This window comes from Pan troglodytes, chromosome 11 (genome assembly GCF_028858775.2).
Source record: "Pan troglodytes isolate AG18354 chromosome 11, NHGRI_mPanTro3-v2.0_pri, whole genome shotgun sequence".
Taxonomy (NCBI): Eukaryota; Metazoa; Chordata; class Mammalia; order Primates; family Hominidae; genus Pan; species Pan troglodytes.
Window position 1 is genome coordinate 28,012,244 of NC_072409.2, and position 21,341 is coordinate 28,033,584.

Here is a 21,341-nt window from a genome sequence, read left to right on the forward strand (position 1 = left end):
CCAAGAAAGTGGCCAGTGAAGGAAAAAGGCAAGATCAAAGAAACAGGCAAGTTTTGAATGGAATTTACTAGCTTTATTTCTTAACATTATCTCAATTAGATGTCTATTACCAAACTTAATTTCAACAAAAAGTAAGATTTAAAAAAGCAGATTATCGGCTGGGCATGGTGGTTCACGCCTGTAATCCCAGCATTTTGGGAGGCCAAGGCAGGTGGATTACTTGAGCTCAGGATTTCAAGACCACCTCGGCCAACATGGTGAAATCCTGTCTCTACTAAAAAAAATACAAAAATTAGCCAGGTGTGGTGGTGGGTGCCTGTAGTCTCAGCTACTCAGGAGGCTGAGGCAGGAGAATCTCTTGAACCTAGGAGGTGAAAGTTGCAGTGAGCCAAGATCGCGCCACTGTACTCCAGACTGGGAGAGAGAGCAAGACTCTGTCTCAAAAAAAAAACAGATTATCAAAAACTCAGAGTCCACAAAAAAATGACTTACAAAAGCCAGAGCCCATTACAGAATGGATCTCAAACCAGTTTGATGGGCTCCACAGCCTCCATTCCAATCCTCTAGAAGCAGCATCCTCCAGGGAGTCAACACTTTAGTTACAGTGTTCCCAGGGAGTTAATCATTTGGGCTGTTTCTCTTCCTTCTCCATCCTCAGGCCTGCATTGTGAAACAGAAGTCAATGAATGCCAGTCAAACCCATGCTTAAATAATGCAGTCTGTGAAGACCAAGTTGGGGGATTCTTGTGCAAATGCCCACCTGGATTTTTGGGTACCCGATGTGGAAAGAACGTCGATGAGTGTCTCAGTCAGCCATGCAAAAATGGAGCTACCTGTAAAGACGGTGCCAATAGCTTCAGGTAAAAGGCTAAGTCTGATTCTTTTCACTGTTTTTATTTTTTAAACTATTCAGTGATAATGCAGCCTTTATGGAGCATTGCTTTGAGTCTCAAGTCAGTCATTCTCGAATGCTGGCCCGAGGATAGGCTACAGTTGAATATTCCCACCACCATTTCTGCTTCACTAAGCCTGAAGTAGAGCCTATCATTTTAAAATAGGCAACCTGTTATGGCTTAAGTTTCCCAATGATTCTGATGCACAGCCATGTTTGGGAACTAACGTTCTATACTTGGGAAGTCATAAAAGATGAAATATAATTACTCAGAAGCAAATACAGTAGTACTAGACAAAGCCCATATTTTAATTATTTATTTATTTTCTGAGATGGAATTTTGCTCTTGTCGCCCAGGCTGGAGTGCAATAGCACGATCTCGGCTCACTGTAACCTCTTTCTCCCGGGTTCAAGCGATTCTCCTGCCTCAACCTCCCAAGTAGCTGGGATTACAGGTGCCTGCCACCACGCCTGGCTAACTTTTGTATTTTTAGTAGAGACGGGGTTTCACCATGTTGGCCAGGCTGGTCTTGAACTCCTGGCCTCAGATGATCCACCTGTGCTTTAGCTAAAGTTTTTATACCAGATAAAATCAAAATGGAATCTGCAATCATACTGTGATAGTGCTCATCTTTATTCTATGTCCATGATTTTCAAACTTTTTTTTTTTAGTTTAGTAACCTTTGGTTCAAAAGAAATCTAACACGAATGTAAAAAAGTAAAATAATCAAAGCTAAGCTTTTGTGGCTGAAAATAGTAGTATTTGAGGGGCAGAAAGACTATGTCTCCCTGAGGCAGCTCTTAGGTGTCAGTAGAATACAGTTTGAAAAACAACCCTCTCCTGTTGTCATTATCAAGACTATCCCATTCCATCCCCCACTCTTTGCAGGGAAGTACAGAAGACAGCACATCTGTAGTATACAAGACAGATTTCTCTTGCTTGCAAAATTTTAGAAAACTGTATTGTCCTCAAGATGCTGCTGGTTTTATAAGTTTGCAAAAGTAAAAACCAAAAAGAAAAAAAAGATCTAGCCCAATTGCAACATTTCCCAATCCCCTTTCTTCTAGTTCAGCCCCCTTCCATTACCATCCTCCCACAAACAGCCAAGGCGCTATCCAGAAGAAATAAGAAGGCAACTCTGCCAATGAGACTTTCACCTACAATGTGGAAATGAGGTCTTATCATGTAGCATCGCTTTCTCATGGGTGTTTGACATTTTCGGGCATATAGTACATAACTGTAGACAATGAGAAATTTCCAGATGAACAACAAGAGTTCTAAATTCTTTCCTGGGTTTAAAACGATTGATGAATACCAAAGTTGTCTAAATCCTAACTAGAAGAAAGGTGAAGGTACACGCTCCCAATTCAGAAGGAACATAGGTTGTTGACAAAGTGAATCTATTTCATAGATGAGGATATGATAGTGTTGTAATGACACCAAACACAGGAGGATAAAGGTGAGTGAAATTATAGTCAAAATAGATTTACCGTCAAATGCAGAGACCCAGTAAAGATCCCTCAATTCCAACTGAGATTTTGTTTACATCCCCCAAACACCAGTTATTCCTATTAGTCACTGTTAGGTCAATATCAAAGAGGTCTTTGTATGACATGCTAGTAACAATAACATTAACTCGCATTTATTGGACCAGTCCTTTTAAATTACAAAATATTTCAGTCACACGGAAAATTACAATAATAAAAGTCATGTACTGATCACTGTGATTATCAAACCTTAGTATTTTGCCATATTTGATTCACATCTTCTGTTTTAAAGACGTAAGTTTTAAAGGTAGGGCTGGATTCCCTCCAACATAGACACATGCATACACACGCGCGCGAGTGCGCACACACACACACACGCACACACACACACACATTCACTTTCTTCCCCCAGCAGTAATCACCGTCCTGCAGTCTGAATATATCTTTCTTATTCAGGTTTTACATTTTGCTACATATATGACTTCTATAAACAGTATATAAGTTACATGTTACATAAGTGGTATCATAACATACATATTCTTTTTGCAATTCGGTTTTATTTTCCGCTCAGCATGATATTTTCAAGTATTATCAAGGAGGTTACATTTGGCTTTGGTTTGTTCATTTCAATTGCTCCTTAGTATTCCATTACATGATGGAATTAACTACACCATCATTCATTTTCTCATTCTCCTCTCCATAGACATTTAGAAAGATCCTGCTATGAACATTTGTTATATGGGTCCCTGTGCACCTTGTGCAATTATCTCCTAGAGCAGAAAACAAGAAATGGATTTATAGGGCTCTGGGAACACAAACTCTCAACTTCTCATGACATTGCCAAATTGTAGTCTTACTCACTATATGGGACTTCCTATTTTATGACACTCTTGTCAACATTTGACATTACCAGATATACTTTCCATTCTGATGAGTTTAAAATGGTTTGTTGCATAGCACAGAAACTATATAGCATCCTGATTAAGAAAAAGGGTATAGGTTGATTCAAAACCCCACTCCACCACTTGGTAGCAATAGAACTTGGGTAAATTCTTTAATCTTTCTGAGCCACAGTTTAGCTTATCTGTAAAATGGGAATAATACTAGTATTACCTCATTGTTATGAAAAGTGGCTTAACATATAAAAGCCTTTAGAACAGCATTTGAACTTTTCATATTTTTCTGATAACTCCTATGAGGAGAGAAACCACAATGTATGAATTATATTTCACCTGTACCAGAACTACTTTCTACTTTATTTTTGCTACTGCACATTTCTAATACATCTTGTCTTACATAGATTTAATCAAGTGAACTGGAAAAAGTAACCTGCAATTAAAGCACTGTTTTGGTGTAGAAAATGTGTTCCAGCATTTCGATTTTCAAAGTCTTTCAAGATAAGATTATCATAAATGGGAGACTTCCTACAACTGTTCTAATTGTTACAACATTTTGTTTTCTTTCAGATGCCTGTGTGCAGCTGGCTTCACAGGATCACACTGTGAATTGAACATCAATGAATGTCAGTCTAACCCATGTAGAAATCAGGCCACCTGTGTGGATGAATTAAATTCATACAGTTGTAAATGTCAGCCAGGATTTTCAGGCAAAAGGTGTGAAACAGGTATGTATCAACTCAGTGTTATTAATAACAATACTAACAATAGTAATATAATAACAATAATACCAATTTTGCCTGCACCAAGCAGTGCCCGTAGGCCAAAAACTATGCCAAGCACTTTGTACTCATTTAATCTTCACAGCCATCCAACAAACTAGGTACTACTACTATTATCCTCAGTGGCACAGATGATGAAATTAAAGCTTAAAAATTTAGGGGGGAAATAGAGAAAATTGAATTTAGTAGAACTCTTCATGTTCTACTTATTTATAATAGAAATGATACTTTGATAAGCCGCTTGACTTCAGAGGTGAGAATCCATGGACATGTTTGAGAATCAGCAGATCAAATCTAAATACTTTCTCAGGAGACTGGAGTCTTTTAGCTGTAAGACTTGTTTTATTGAGTGGTCTGTGCAGGTTTGGGGCAGAGCTGAATTGCTCATGAAATAGGGAAAAGCCAGAGCCTTGAGTAGGGCAGCATGTTGCCCTTGCAGCACCTCCTCCTTCTCTCCTGTGACATCAATTACTTCCTCTCTACTGAGTCATTCTCATCAGCATACAGACATGCTTTAGTATCTCCTGGCTTTAGTAGCATTTCAATTTCACCTCTCCTTCCAACTACTTCCTGTTTCTCTGCTTCCTTTCACTACTGAATGCTTTTCCTCTCTTATATACTCACTGGTTATTTTATTTAAAAGAATGCACTATGTATTTTGTAAATAATATGTATTTAATTTTGAAACTGCTTCTTAGATAATCATATTCACTGAAATGAGCTTCTTTGACAATAGCACTGCTTCCTCTGACAATTGGAAATGTCTTTCAAGTGCCACAGTCTGCACACTTTTCTTATTCATTGCAGAACAGTCTACAGGCTTTAACCTGGATTTTGAAGTTTCTGGCATCTATGGATATGTCATGCTAGATGGCGTGCTTCCATCTCTCCATGCTCTAACCTGTACCTTCTGGATGAAATCCTCTGACGACATGAACTATGGAACACCAATCTCCTATGCAGTTGATAATGGCAGCGACAATACCTTGCTCCTGACTGATTATAACGGGTAAGCAGAAGTGTCGGGAAGGCTATGCTTAAGACCTTATCTTGGAACCGAATTAGAACTGACATTGAGGATGGGAAATGGGAAAGTAGAGGGTCAGGTGTTCCCAGAAAACAGCAGGGTGTCAATAATCAAATGGAGCATCTGAACAAGTTCTGTAAGAAGGTAAATTTTTAGTGATAATACCTCAAACATGTATTGTGTTTTGCTGTTTACTAAGTCTTTTCATATGTATTACTTCATCTGATAGTCACAATGACCTGAGGAGCTGTGCCCATCTTATAGACAGTAGAATAAAGTTTCAGAAAGTCTAAATGACTTGCCCCAGATCTCACACCTTGGGAGTAGCAGGGCTAAGTCTCAAACTCTGACTCAAATACTGATGCTCTTTCTTTTATATAATAGGATCTCTAAAAGTTAAGGGATTTCAGTGACATCATTGACCTTGGGAGACAAGTGTATTGCATACAAATCAGTATACAAACTCAGTGTGCATATTTTTTTTAGAATGCACTAATTCCAACTCCAGGGCCCCATCGCCATGGGTTGTCAGGAGAGCCAACCTTAGTTGTACCCAGAGTCTTGCCGAAGAGCCACAGACTTGAGCAGGACTTCCATCGTTGGCCAACTGTCCACATTATTTATCACTGAGCTGTCCACTGACCCAGCGTTTGTGGTCCCTTTAAAACCACTGCTTTTTTAAACATGTGAAATCCTTGGCAAAACTTCAGGTTCATAACTTCAGTGTGGTTGATTCTGCGGTGCACCACATGGCCTTTTCCTCTCAGATCCACTGAAATCGTTGGCCTACTTATGAGCAGGTTGTTGGTGTTCAAAACCCACTGAGCTTTTTTTTCTATCCCCAATCCAAGGGAATCTCACTATTCTGGTAGAAGTCTCCCATCCTCAAATACTATTCTTCTTAATGTACTTGATCTGTCAAAAACAAAAATCCAAGAAGTTTGCAAAAACCCTCCTTTGAGACAAAATATATATAAAGAGAGAATTTGTCACCTCCTTGAATAAGGAGAGAAACTGGAAAAATGCAGAAAGGAAACCATTAATATTGCAAAAATATTATTTTTTCATAAACATCTGTAAACAGGATCTGATAAGATGCTGGGAGAAGTGGTCAATGAATTTTTATCTCCATTATCAACTTTCTCTAATCGTTTCTTTTTCTCCATTTGATTTTGAAGACTTTTTACTTTACACTGCTTATTAGCTTTGTCATTTCCCTGAATGACACAGTTATTGGAAACATCTTCTGGCTGGCCATCCTTGTTGTTTCAATTATTCTTTTCTTTGGATCAGCATACTTTGTCTGACATATGACTACATGAGCAACTGTCTTAGTCCATTCAGGCTGCTATAATAAATAGCATAGACTTGGTGGCTTGTAAAGAACAGAAATATATTTCTCACAGTTCTGGAGGCTTCAAGATCAAGGTGCCAGCATAGTTAGTGTCTGGGGAGGCCCTACTTTCCTGTCCACAGATGGCACCTTCTTACTCTGTCTTCACATGGCGAAGGTGCAAGTGGTCTCTTCAGAGCCTTCATGACCTAATCACTTCCCAAAGACTCCGCCTCCTAATCACATTGGTGATTACATTTCAATATATAAATTCTGAGAGCACACAAATATTCAAACCATAGCAGCAACCATCAAACAGACTAATTGTTTGTTTGATGAAGTATCTATGAAACATCTGAAATTTGTTCTTGGTCTTAAGAAACTTACATTCTGGAAGAAGGATGTCAGTTTGACATTTACACAATTCTCACCCTTTCCATTCTTGACTCATTCTCTCCAAAACAGCCAGTTGGTAAATTCTCTCAAATTGGAGCAACTTCTCTTGGCTCATCCTAAGACTTTTTCCTACCCCTCAGTGTTTAAGAAACACAAACCAATTTTCAGTGAGCTACAGTAAAGTATAATTAGTAAATCAAATCTGCTTCTACAAAATGTGACCAAATGGAGAAAAAAAAAGAGTAATGGATTTACACAAAGTACTTTACCCACAAAAAAAGAAAAAGAAGAAAAATTGTAACATGCCCCACAGTAAGGATTGCAACATATGGCTAATGACTACATTCCCTGGAATCTTTCTCTCTACAGCTGGGTTCTTTATGTGAATGGCAGGGAAAAGATAACAAACTGTCCCTCGGTGAATGATGGCAGATGGCATCATATTGCAATCACTTGGACAAGTGCCAATGGCATCTGGAAAGTCTATATCGATGGGAAATTATCTGACGGTGGTGCTGGCCTCTCTGTTGGTTTGCCCATACCTGGTATGTTTTAACAAAATGAGTATAATTCTGTTGGACTCTAGAGGTGATGCTGCTTAAATGGACATCAGGTTTGCTAGCATTGTTGTTCTTGGTTTCAAACAAAGATTAACAGCTATCTCTCTCATTTCCTACTCCCTGATTATCCTAACTGTGGGTTATTAGAAGCTTTTTTCCTAAGTAAGCTGTTTGCCTCTCTGTGTGAGAAATGCCTTTGAAGATCTACATTAAGACTACCAAGAAGCATGCTGAACAAGCAGCTGGTTGCTAAACTGTCTTCCAAGGAGATTAATTACTGGTATTTTTTGTTTATTTTAAGGATTGTTTTGTTTTGTAATCAGTATATAAGCAGGACCACTGCTATCCATCTTTTATGGCCATTTTCAAATAGATCTTGGCTTGTCTTCTAAAAAATACTTTTTAATAAATATCCCAGGAGTTTTAGTTTGAAGAATTGCAAACTAAATTTCATTAGGTGACCCAGGTTCTCAGCATTGTACATGGCAATAAGCTTGTTCTATCTGGATACATCTATAGAAGTATATGCATATGACATTATTTTTTACTTTGCTCATTTGTTTCAGGTATACTAAAGGAAAATTAAATAGACAAAAATGAATTAAAGTATTAGAAACTGACTAATACATTCTAGAAGTAAGTTGTATGAAACTAGGATACGTATACTAATAAATATAGCACAAAAATACTAAACTTCATAAAAATGCGGTGAGATGACCCTTGCGAAGCCTCAAATACAATACTTATTTTATTTATTAGAAATTATTGGCCAGGTGCGGTGGCTCACGCCTGTAATCCCAGCACTTTGGAAGGCTGAGGAGGGTGGATCACGAGGTCAGGAGTTGGAGACCGCCCTGGACAATATGGTGAAACCCTATCTCTACTAAAAACACACAGAAAAATTAGCCAGGCATGGTGGTAGATGCCTGTAATTCCAGCTACTCAGGAGGCTGAGGCAGGAGAATCGCTTGAACCCAGGAGGCGAAGATTGCCGTGAGCCGAGATCATGCCACTGCACTCCAGCCTGGGCAATGGAGAGAGGCTCTGTCTCAAAAAAATAAGAAAAAAGAAAGAAATTATTGTCCATGTATTGTTTCACTTTAATACTATGAAGATCCATGCCGATCAAACCAAAATTGATCTACTTGTGAATGTAAAGAATACGTCCTAAGCACTCACTAGGAGAGCCAGGCACCTATGCAAGGCACTGGAAACCCAATGGTGGGCAAAAGTCGTGTGGTCCCTGCTCTCCAGATGCTTTTATTGTGGTCAGGGAGTGAGGTGTTCATCACATAATCACACTAAATTATGTGTAATTTCACACCGAGGCAAGCACTATGGAGGAAAGGAACATCATTCTATGAAAGCCTGTACCCAAGGAGCTGATGTAGAATGGGGAGTCCATCGAGGCTTGTGGATATGTCCCTAACTCTCCAGGATGATCAGGCACTAATTTAGTGAAGGAGCCTGGGCCTTGTTGAAAGCGCTAGAAAAAGATTGATGTATCTGAAATGCAGGCTGAAAGAGGGAAGGCAAGGCATGCAGGTAGAGAGGGCGGACATGGCCAAATCACGTAAAGCCATGTGGTGTAGGTTAAGGATTGAGGTTTTCACCCTAAAATCAATAGGGAGTTACTGAAGCATTTTAAGATGGCTGGGGGAGATGGCAGGAAGGGCAGCTTAGGTGGTTCTGGGCACGAGCAGAAAGAAGTAATAGGGTGTATGTGAAAATTCCTAAACAACAAAGAGGTTTCCAACCAGAGGACAAAAGGACTCCCCAGTGCAGGGACAGCACTGAGAGTTAATAACTGAACTCTAAGAAGCATTTATTATGCTTCTCCTGGGAGGGAAACTTGGGACAAATGAAAAATAAAAGAGAAAGCCACTCTTCCTTAAACCCCAGAATAACTGAAGAGAGGAATGAAACATACAGACAGATCCTTGGATGTGTATCCACACACTGAGCATTTGCCAAGCGCCAATCCAGCCAGTAAGGCAACATCTGAGTGTTGAGGTTCCAGAAATGGAAGACCCAAAGGACAGAGCTGTAGAGTCAAGGACACATGCATTTTGTTATGAGGAGAGGGCAGAGAAGGAGGCTCAGGATGTTTAATGAATTTAGGGAGCAAGGGTGATTTATAAAGAAATGGATTGGGGAGATTAATTTGGAGGGGAAGGAAAGAGAAACACAGACAAACTAGAAACATTAGGTTGTTGTAAGATGGGAGTATTGGGAGATTAATATAGAGGCTGCTTTTGAAAATCATATAATTATTTCATAATACTAGGGCAATATCTAATAAGATAATTTTGATGAAAGCACTCTTGATAAATTTAAAACGTGGTCTATCATCCTTTGCTTCTTTGTAAAATATGCTTGAACAGGAAGCCAGTGCCAAAACCGAAACTTCCTTGTAATACCATTTATGCCTAATTACCCAAATATTTTTACAAAATTTACACAATATTTTTGTCACAATGATCATGTGAGTTTAATAGAGTAGTTATGCTACTATTTTAGAAATGAAGAAACAGAGAATTCCGGACGAGTTAAAATGAGTCTCTCAAATTGCATTCCTATGGCCTAACTCTTTTAATTTATGGCTGTGCCCTTTTCATGGCCCCTTCTGCCTTCACCACTTAGATTAGCTTATTGATACATGCCCACAGATGGAGCAGGTGTGGGACCATTAGAAGCTGTAGCACTCAGAATGGAAGAGGGGACCTCAGGGGATGTGGATGGACACCCTCAGTATCTACCATACACATCACGCTATACAATTCTTTCTGGCATTCTACCCACTCCTTTGCCTAGAAACTCTCTATATCTTCCTTCTGCATGAGATTAACTCTTAATCCTCAAGATCCAGGTCTGAAAGATTTCCCTGAGCCCAGCCCTTTCTCACTGAGCTTTTTCTTTCAGTTCTTCTTTGACTCTGCATGCCTCCATTGCTGCATTAACCACACTGTATCGGAAAGTATTTATGCATGAATTTTCCCTTAGAATTATCATCTCTTAGAAGAAGAAATGTTTTTTCATCTGTCTAAGTCCAGTGCCTGGTATTGTCGACAGCACATTATTGGTAGCTTCATAAACATCTGCTGAATTTAACCAGCCTGTGTCTTGAAGGATGAGTCAGAAGAACAGGGAAAGGCAGCTCAGACAGAAGGAGCTCTGCGTGCAGAGGCAGGGGGCCATGAATGGGGTTTGTGTGAGGAAGAATGGTTGGCTGATCCCCAAAGTAGTAGCATAGTGTATATAGAAGAGAAGAAAAGGAAGACGTGATAAAGAAGCTGAAACATAACATAGTGTTGGGCTGTAATGAGCCTGTTTATGTTCCCCAAGAAATGCACATTTTCTCCTTCAGTGAATTAACAGACATTAAAGGTATTTCAAAAGGAAATGGCATTATCAAGTGAGGTGGGGCAGTGGTTTGTGTTCATTTCATTTAGTGTGTTCTTGTTTTCAACTATCTCTTCTCTAAGTGGTGCGATTACAGGTGATTTTTATTGACTTCATTTTATGTTATTTTCATAATGAACGTATATTTATTTTCTGGTTAAAAAAAGCATTTTTATCTTTAAAATATAAACAATGATGGAAGAGTAAAAAGTAGATTGAAGGAACAGGAGAATAAAACCAAGAAACTCTTACAGTAACCACCTAAGGAAATAGCTTGCTGACCAGAGGCATAAGGATGGCCAGGATGTTTGAGAATCCATAAATATTGCAGAGTTCCAATTGACACCCTTCGTGGCTGTCTTAGTCTGCTTGGGTTACCATAAAGAAATACCGTACACAAAGTGGCTTAAATAACCAACATTGGCCGGACGCAGTGGCTCACACCTGTAGTCCCAGCACTTTGGGACGCTGAGACAAGTGGATCACCTGGGGTCAGGAGTTCAAGACCAGCTTGGCCAACGTGGTGAAACCCCGTCTCTACTAAAAATACAAAAAAAAAAATTAGCCGGGCGTGGTGGCAGGTGCTTGTAATCCCAGCTACTCAGGAGGCTGAGGCAGGAGAATTGCTTGAACCCAGGAGGCAGAGGTCGCAGTGAGGTGAGATTGCACCACTGCACTCCAGCCTGGGCAATAAGAGTGACACTCTGCCTCAAAAATAAAAAAATAAAAATACCCGAAATTAATGTTCTTGTAGTCCTGCAGGCTAGAAGTCTGAGATCAGGGTAGCAGTATGGTTGGTTCCTGGTGAGAGCCCCCTTCCTGGCTTGTAGACAGCCACCTTCTCACTGTATCCTCACATGGCAGGGAGAGAGAGAGCAAGCTTTCTGGTGTCTCTTCTTATGCAGGCACTAGTCCCATTACGTGGGCCCTACCCTCATGAACTCATCTAAATCCAATCACCTCCCAAAGGCTCCATCTCTAAATATCACCATGGTGGGAGTTAGGGCTTCAACATATAAATTTGGCGGGGACACAGTTCAGTGCATAGCAGTGAATGACTGGCTTCAGTTTGAGTAACCAAGTTTATTGAAGAGTCTGTTAGCTAAAGTAAGAATTCTAAGAAAAGGAGTTGGTGAGAGGGGAAAAGATTGTTTATATGGTTTTCGACATACTGAGTTTAAGGTCTATGTTGAATTTCTAGTCACAAAAATACAGCTAACGATATAGGTGTGATACTGCTTTATATCAAATTGGCAAAGTTGTTTTTAGTGACACCATAAAACTGGCTAGGATTCAGCATAGCAAACCTGTGTATAGAGCACTGGCAAGTATGTAAGTTGATACAGTCTTTCTGGGAAACAATTTAGAAACTCGTATCAAAAGCCTTAGAGAAATTCTTTGCCTGCGACCATCAGTTTAACTACCAGAAATCAATCTAATGGAAATAATCAATAATTCAAACATACGTATAATTATGTATAAATAAACAGGTTTATCTCAGTGTCATTTTAGTATTAAACTTAGAAACAAGGCCAACATCCAGTAATAAGGGGTCGTTTAATTAATGAAGCAAATTATGTTTTGTTGTCCATTCATGTGTTAAAATAGCATAGCTAGACCAGGCGTGGTAGCTCACATCTGTAATCCCAGTACTTTGGGAGGCTGAGGTGGCTGGATCACTTGAGACCAGGAGTTGGAGACCAGCCTGATCAACATGCGTGGTGAGGGTGGGCGAAACCCCATCTCTCCTAAAAATACAAAAATTAGCTGGATATGGTGGTGCATACCTGTAATCCCAGCTATCTATTTGGGAGGCTGAGGCGTGAGAATCACCTGAATCTGGGAGGTAGAGGTTGCGTTGAGCTGAGATCACACCACTGCACTCTAGCCTGGGTGAAGGAGTAAGACTCTGTCTCAAAAAAAAAAAAAAAAAAAAAATAGCATAACTACTAAAACTCATGAAATGAGAACACGTCCAAGATGGTCTCACAACACCTTCAACAATATTCAAACATTCTGTATAGTATGATACTGAGTTACATGTTTTAAAATACCTCACACATACATACACATACACTAAAAAAAACTGGAAAGAAATACAAAAAACTATTAAATAATTATTTCTAGGTAAGAGGAGTTCTTTATAATTTATTTTAAAAATTTTCTTCTGTGCATGTATTAACTTTAAAATTATTAATACAATTTAAAAACACGTAGATTGGGAAATCATGAAGGAGGGATCTTTGGACATAGATTGACCAACAAGGGAGATCAAATTGAAAGAGTAGTTGACTTTGGGGACTTGAGGGAAGGGTGAGAAGTGGGTGAGGGATAAAAGAATACACATTGGGTACAGTTTACACAGCTCAGGTGATGGGTGCATCACAATCTCAGAAATCACCACTAAAGAAGTTATCCATGTAACCCAAAACCACCCGTTCCCCAAAAACTATTGAAATAAAAAAAAAGAGTAGTTAAAGGAAGAAAGTCATGGGGTAGAATCTTGGGGTCACTTCTAAGAGGCAGGCAGAGAAGGGAGACTGAGAATGAGCAGAAAGGTTCAAAGAAAACCAGGAGAGAATGCTCTGATAGAAATCAAGCATAGTGTAATCAAGTCAGGCTCCTGGCAGGAAACAGGTAGCATCACTAAAGTGAGTTTAACGAAGGGCTGTTTTCAAAGGTGTAAGCATGGTTAAGAAGACCAAAATATGACAGTAAAACACATATGACTAGCAACAACAGATGGTTGTAAGGGATGGGCCTGAAGTGACAAGGGTTAGGCATTGTTGCCAGAATTTAGGAAACTGTAGTGCTGGAGAGAATCCCCTGATCTCTTCAGAAATAGAAAAAGCCACTCCTAGTTGGTTGCCTGGCAGGAAGGGATACAGGAGTTTCAAGTTCTCTCTCATCCCTTTTTCTTATCTCATGCTGGCTCTTCATTGGCCAGAAACAAAGAGAAGACAGGGGACAAGGAAGCTGGGTGATGCAGCTCACGGGCACAACCGTTGGGACACAAAGCTGAGTGGAGAAGGGTGGAGGGCAGTTCTGGCAGTGCAGACACAGACTGTCCAGCACACCCAGAAAGGCAAGTTGAATAGGATGAAATGCTTAACAGAAACAGCTGATACAGAGAAGTCACAGAGATGAATACTGAAATTTTTATTGAATTTGGCAATTACAAGATGCCTGGCAACTTTAGAAAGTTCCCTGGATTTGGCGATAGAAATTATATCATTGTAGCTTAAGGAATAAGAAAGATAAAGAGCAGTCACTTCCATGGAGGGTGATTTTCTACAAGAAAGTAAGCAAAATAACACCTAATTTGTCAACATAAAATATTATATGCATATATATGTATTGAATACAGTTTTTGTAGTTACAGGTTTATAAATCAACATTCTAAATCCTGTCTATTTTTAAGTTGCTATATAAAACATTGAATTTGTTCTTATTGATAAAACCTGCAGTAAATTTACAGAATTTTGCTTTTCAGTAATTTTCTTTCATTTATTTGTATTAGTCATGCTTTCATTAAATTTAGATTTTAGGAATAACAGACCATCAGGCCAGTTTTCCTCCTTTTCTTTCTCTTTCTCTCTCCTTAGGTGGTGGTGCGTTAGTTCTGGGGCAAGAGCAAGACAAAAAAGGAGAGGGATTCAGCCCAGCTGAGTCTTTTGTGGGCTCCATAAGCCAGCTCAACCTCTGGGACTATGTCCTGTCTCCACAGCAGGTCAATTCCATTTTCAGTGTATGACAGTAATGAGATGCAAAGGTACAAACCTAGTAAAAATGTGAACAGCCTAATGATGACATAACTTATTGTAAGCTCTTGGTTATCAGAATTTATCACCAGTATCATTTGATGCTGTGGTTATAGATGAAGTTAGGCAGAAGTTACAGTAATTTTCAGTGAACACCCTTTTTAGTTTCTTGGTGATATTCTTAAATTTTATTGGAAAACATTTTAGATTTTGCAAAATAATGTTCTCCAATAAAATTTAAGAATATCACCAAAGCAGCAGGAGAAAATCATAAAGAATAATGCTTCAAATCCCTCTGACTGAAGATGCAGAAATTTAAGGCTGGCACAAGATCATCCATAGAGAGCAACATACGACCTAGTGGCTAAAACCAGCCTAGAGTCAAACAGCTGGGGTTCGAATCCCAGTCTTACCCCAAACTCACTGTGATGATTTTGAACATGTTATTCCATCTCACTGAGTTTCAGTTTTCTTATCTATAAAAGATAAATAGAACTACATAGCAGAGTTTTGACAAGATTGAACAAAATACTACATATACATTTGTGGTATTATTTGGCCCATAGTAAAGGCTTAATAAATGTTTGCTCTTATTACTACAGAGGCTGAGCCTCTAAGAATCTCTAAGCCTCAGCTTCCTCAATTCTGTGTCAGAGGTCAAAGACATAGAATGAAGAAGGGGAGAGCCTCTACAACCCCTTAAAAAACCACATGGCTTTACATAGGGAATTCTAGGTGTAGGATTCCAAAATTTCAGGCAACAATGAGTCTAGTGGGAGAAGTAGCTGGGAGAGGGAATGATAGAGCTGGGAGAGAGGGAAACGGAAGAGAATCTCCTGCTGCCCCTGAAATCATACCTGCTTCCCTCCACCCCCATCTCTAAAAAATCTGTGAATGTTTTCAATAGGACTAAATTAATGTATAATAACTCCATCTTAATGGAACAAGTAAGGCTTATCTAAAGTGTTATTAAACTTTCAGGTGAAGTCACTGGCTACCTCCTGCCCAGAGGAACTCAGTAAAGGAAACGTGTTAGCATGGCCTGATTTCTTGTCAGGAATTGTGGGGAAAGTGAAGATCGATTCTAAGAGCATATTTTGTTCTGGTGAGAATTTCCTTCTTTCATAGACTCCACTATCTCTTGACCACCCTGGGACTGCCTAGCAAAAGAAGACAATTCAGAATTCTCTATCGGTCCAATCGTATGTGACTGTCAATCTACTTTTTGTAACTAGTAATTCATATTTACCCTATTTTCATCCAAAGGATTTGTTTTTTTAATGCAAAAATATATTATGTATAACAAAATATAATTAGGGAGGAAATTTGGATGAAAGTAAAATAATATCAGGAAAATTAGAGAAGAGATGAGGTTATTTTTTTCAAGGCCCACCGACATACTATGCACCTGTTTGAGATGGGGTATTCTTTTGGTTCTATAATTTGTAGAAGGTATCTAGGAACAGGTAGCACAGGGAGAAAAGCGATGGATGTTGCAATCTGCACACTAAAACTGAATGATCAAAACTGTATCATAAAATCAAATTTATTTAAATGAGTTTCTTAGACTGTCCTAGAATTTATGACTTTTGATAACTTACAAGAACATTTCATTAACATTCCTAAAATATTTTGCAAGAGGGAGAGTTATTGACTTAAATGCTTTTTTTTTTTCTTTTTTTTAGTTATTTTGCTTGCCAGTGATCTGGTTACATGTTAACTTGTTTTCACATCAGTAAGGTGGCTCTCAAATGCTGATACAGAATACAGTTTGAAATCATTGACTTGGTGATGCTACCACTATGCCGCTGACAAGCTCTGCACCTGTGTTCTTTGCCCTCAGATTGCCCACGCTTAGGAGGGTCAGTGCCTCATCTGAGAACTGCATCTGAAGATTTAAAGCCAGGTTCCAAAATCCATCTGTTCTGTGATCCAGGCTTCCAGCTGGTCGGGAACCCTGTGCAGTACTGTCTGAATCAAGGACAGTGGACACAACCACTTCCTCACTGTGAACGTGAGCTGCCTTTCTTGAAGCCATTTCAGTGACTTTTGAAAAATATTGAAAACATAAGAACTCTTTCAGGAATGCTAGACAAAGAGTGAATACTTCACAGTAGCAAATATACCAAATATTCATTGAACCTTTTCTTTGTTTAATGAACTGTGCTGGGCATCATGAAGGAGATGGGTGATTAGGATCCAAAGGGACCATTTGTGCATGCATCCAAGGTGATGCAAGGAACTGAAAGGGTTGGAAAGACACACCCTACAGGTAGAGGCCCAGAGATAGATGGGTCATTGCTGGAGGGGAAAACAGGGAGAGCCATCTTCAGTCGAGTGCATTCATTCATTCATTTATTCAGCAACTTTTAAAGTACCTATTATGTGCTAGGCACTGATCTAGGTCCTGGAGATGCAGCAGTTCGGGGGAAAAAGCTCCTATTCTTATGTAGTTTACATTCTAATAGGAGAGACAGAAAAATAAGTAAATATAATATTTATTTATAGTAAATAATAAAGGTAAGGGCTAGAAGCAAGAGCTGTGAAGAAAAATAAAAGAGGCTAGGAAAATACAAAGTGTGGCCAGGTGTGGTGGCTCACATTTGTAATCCCAGCACTTTGGGAGGCCAAGACGGGCGGATCGCTTGAGCCCAAGAGTTCAAGACCAGCCTAGGCACATGATGAAACCCTATCTCCACAAAAAATACAAAAATTGGCCAGGCGTAGTGGTGTGTGCCAGTAATTCCAGCTACTCAGTAGGCTGAAATGGGAGGATCGCTGAGCCCAGGAGGCAGGCAGAGGTTGCAGTGAATTGAGATTGCACCACTGCACTCCAGCTTAGGTGACAGAACTAGACCCTATCTTAAAAAAAAAAAAAAAGTAATACAAAATGAGGGTTAGGTGGAGGCTAGACTGCTATTTTAGATAAGCACCTGTTACCACCTGATATATTCACCGTTTTGGTTTTTTTTTTTTGGCCTATCTACCCCACTAGATAATAAGCTCCATAAGGCAGGGATTTTGTTTGTTTGGCTCACTGCTGTAACTCCAGCACCTAGAACAGTGTCTATGTGTTAGGCCATTTTGCATTGCTATAAAGAAATACGTGAGACTAGGTAATGTATAAAGAAAGGAGATTTAATTGGCTCACAGTTCTGCCGGCTGTACAGGAAGCATGGTGCTGGCACCTGCTCAGCTTCTGGGGAGGCCTCAAGGAGATTTTACTCATGGCAGAAGGCATCAAGAGTAGGCACATCACATGACAGGAGCAGGAGCAAGAGAGACAGTGGAGGGAGAGGTGCCACACGCTTAACCAGATCTCATGAGAACTCACTCACTATTGCAAGGACAGCACCAAGCCATGAGGGATCTGCCCCTATGACCCAAACACCTCCCACAAGACCCCAATTCCAACATTGGGGATCACATTTCAACATGAGATTTGGGCAGGGACAAATATCCAAACTTTATCAGCGTCTAGTGGGTAAATGTTTTTTGAATAAATGAATTGCATGCCTACTGTGAGCCAGGCAATGTGCTAGATGCTGAGGGTTCAGGCTGCTGCTATCCCTAGGACACCCTCAGTCTGATGTTTGCATTCAGTAAAAATGTCATGCTTAACTGAACTGCTAGTTTAATACAAATAAAGTGTTCTTGGAGTATTTTGCTCTTAATGTCGTTGTCTTCTTCCTGGTCACCTTACAGGCATTAGCTGTGGGGTGCCACCTCCTTTGGAGAATGGCTTCCATTCAGCCGATGACTTCTATGCTGGCAGCACAGTAACCTACCAGTGCAACAATGGCTACTATCTATTGGGTGACTCAAGGATGTTCTGTACAGATAATGGGAGCTGGAACGGCGTTTCACCATCCTGCCTTGGTGAGATAAATGTTGGCAACTACTATATGAGATTATTCTAGCTCTGTAGATGACAGTCATCCCAAATTCCTGAGGTTCTTGAGGCATTGCTTTGTTAACTTTATCTCATCCCAGTAAGCTCTGGCCAAGCCATAGTGACAAAGCAGCTGTATGTAGAGGTGCCAGAAATGTTTTAAATTTTTATCAGGCTCCATATTAAGACTATATTTATATATCCCTGTCTTATACTTGCCCACCTATAAACTAGGGAAATAATAGCTTTTATTGTATATCTGCAATGTGATTATGACTGTTATATTTAAATTCTATACAAATATATGAAGTGTTGTGCATTACGTGATATGTAATGATTTAAAAGTAAAAACAGATGTTTGATACATACGGAAAAGGAATCAACTTTAATATTTATAAGCTGTCTTCATTTTAGATGTCGATGAGTGTGCAGTTGGATCAGATTGTAGTGAGCATGCTTCTTGCCTGAACGTAGATGGATCCTACATATGTTCATGTGTCCCACCGTACACAGGAGATGGGAAAAACTGTGCAGGTAACCAATATATGTAGAACTAAAAGTTCCTAATTCCATTCTTTTATTCAAGTACATATTTTAAGTGTATGTTATTTCTAAGTGAGATAATTGTTTCAACTTCAAAGGGCATACAGGTAGGCAGATAAGAAAAAGTTCTTACAAAAGACACATCAGTAACAACTAAAAGTGCTTTAAAGTAGCATTGTGCCTCCCCCAACTTCCCAATTTCTCAGAAACAAAACTGACAGCCAACTATGATGCTACAATGTTGAAATGTCTACATAGTACAAGAATAATAGAGTGGATATAGAAATATAATCAGTGACATCCCTGCCTCAGTCAGAGCAAGGAAGATGCTTTATCACATCTTCACTATCAATATCTTTCCTCTGCCTCAGTCACATAAAATTATATCATTGAAAAAAAATAGACATCTTGCCTCCCCAAGACATCTTGCATTACAATATTTTGAAATAGCTTTGATAATACCAGATCATCTCTCAACCCGTTGTTGTATTTCTTCATTTGTTGTGAAGAGTAACTCCTGGAAAACAATAAGATGTCTATATGAACACACCATATAAACAGTTCTTTATTTTAGTTATTTCATGTAATATTATATCAGGCACATTTTTGATGTCACAAAATAGTTTGAGAGCAGGATTTTAATTCCTGTTTTATAATTCACTTTATGGATTTTCCATAAGTAACTTTTCTCTGTATGTTAATATTAGGTGATATTCACTATGGAAAACAGTTTAATAAGCATCTTCGGACATACATCTTTATGCTTACCTCTGGCTGTTTTCCTCAAAATCAGCTCATAATTGCATTTACTTTAAGAATTTGTTTAAACTCCTTGACTTATATAGCTCAAATGGCCTTTGAAAAGATTGATGCGATATATCCTCCTGTTTTGAGAATTCAAGTATTATATTCACTTTTCTTGCTCAACACTGGCCCAAACCTTGCTTTAGCCTTTTCTCCTTCCTATTATAGCAGTGGAGACCGACCCTGAATCTGTAGATAGGGAGAGCCCAGAGCCCATACTCTATTTGGGAAGGGAGGCTGGAAACTTTCCTGAGTCTGCTTTATTCAGCCTTTCCATCAGCCTGACACCAAGTCAATTGCTCTGAAAAACTGGGTATGAAGAGGGAACAGATGAAAGAGGCTAATGCCCTTCTAAGCCACTCTCTGGCACCACCACTACTTTCCCAATGAGCGCCTACCTTTGCAGCCAGAAAAATTATGTATATTGTTGTTAGGCATTGCTGTTTCAAACTATTATTGCTTAAATGCTTATTAAATGTATGTTCTGGTCTAATGTCCAGTGTGTCTCTGGGCCCTCATGCATTTCCCTTCACGAGGTTTTCTCTTGCGATTTTAACAGGTTTCTTAACTATAGTGGAATTCTTTGCTGTGAGACTTTGCATGGTTGTGTGAAAGCCACTTATTATTCCACCAAAACTGTCTGTTTCTAGAACCTATAAAATGTAAGGCTCCAGGAAATCCGGAAAATGGCCACTCCTCAGGTGAGATTTATACAGTAGGTGCCGAAGTCACATTTTCGTGTCAGGAAGGATACCAGTTGATGGGAGTAACCAAAATCACATGTTTGGCGTCTGGAGAATGGAATCATCTAATACCATATTGTAAAGGTATGTTTAGTAAATTTACCATGTTTCTTATATTTGGCAATCCTAGAAAGGTAAGGCGTAGACATATGAAGTGTTATGTTGTATCAATGTTCTTTGTATTTGAACTGAGGTATTAGGCTCATGTTTAAACATGACCCCACACACACACACCAAAAAAAAAAAAAAAGAAAACAAACAAACAAAAAAAGATCTTGAGCTGCCCCTTGAAATTTCAAAGATTTTTGCACACAGTCTCAAAAAAGTCACGTGTTTGTTTTTCCTTTGTTAAGCTGTTTCATGTGGTAAACCGGCTATTCCAGAAAATGGTTGCATTGAGGAGTTAGCATTTACTTTTGGCAGCAAAGTGACATATAGGTAAGTATCTAAGATTAAAACTATATTGTAGAAGATGTTGATGGCATACTGGTAGTGATATAACACTGAAAGAAAGGGGGTGGGAAAATAATTCCAGAGGACATTTTTGAATTAATATGTAATTAATCGAATGATACTTAGTGTGAACAAATCGTAATCCAATAATTTAATGGTAGTTATATCTAGAATCCTTAAATCCCCTGACCAATAATCTATCATTACCTCCAGTGCCCCCTTGAGGCACCCTGAGAGTGGATGCTCCTAGCTAATGAATACTCTTGATGTCTCAGAAACAGACTAGACCACACCACTCTCAAGCCAAGGATTCCCTGTTTGTAGTTACTAATCCATGACACAAACTGAAGGCAAGCCAAATTCTTAAAT

The 21,341-nt window shown here is 39.2% G+C and overlaps 1 protein-coding gene across 2 annotated transcripts in view; it reads left to right on the forward strand.

Annotated features, from left to right (window-relative positions):
* The window catches only part of SVEP1 (sushi, von Willebrand factor type A, EGF and pentraxin domain containing 1), a 205,056-nt gene that overhangs the window by 128,426 nt on the left and 55,289 nt on the right, over positions 1-21,341 (forward strand). For both annotated transcript variants that reach the window (XM_016961409.4, XM_520182.8), the window contains exons 24-34: positions 659-860; positions 3,847-4,004; positions 4,866-5,067; positions 7,184-7,359; positions 14,382-14,506; positions 15,519-15,642; positions 16,381-16,551; positions 18,243-18,416; positions 18,844-18,963; positions 20,427-20,603; positions 20,873-20,957. In XM_016961409.4, the coding sequence (XP_016816898.1) occupies positions 659-860; positions 3,847-4,004; positions 4,866-5,067; positions 7,184-7,359; positions 14,382-14,506; positions 15,519-15,642; positions 16,381-16,551; positions 18,243-18,416; positions 18,844-18,963; positions 20,427-20,603; positions 20,873-20,957 (1,714 nt within the window). The remainder of the gene's footprint in view (positions 1-658; positions 861-3,846; positions 4,005-4,865; positions 5,068-7,183; positions 7,360-14,381; positions 14,507-15,518; positions 15,643-16,380; positions 16,552-18,242; positions 18,417-18,843; positions 18,964-20,426; positions 20,604-20,872; positions 20,958-21,341) is intronic.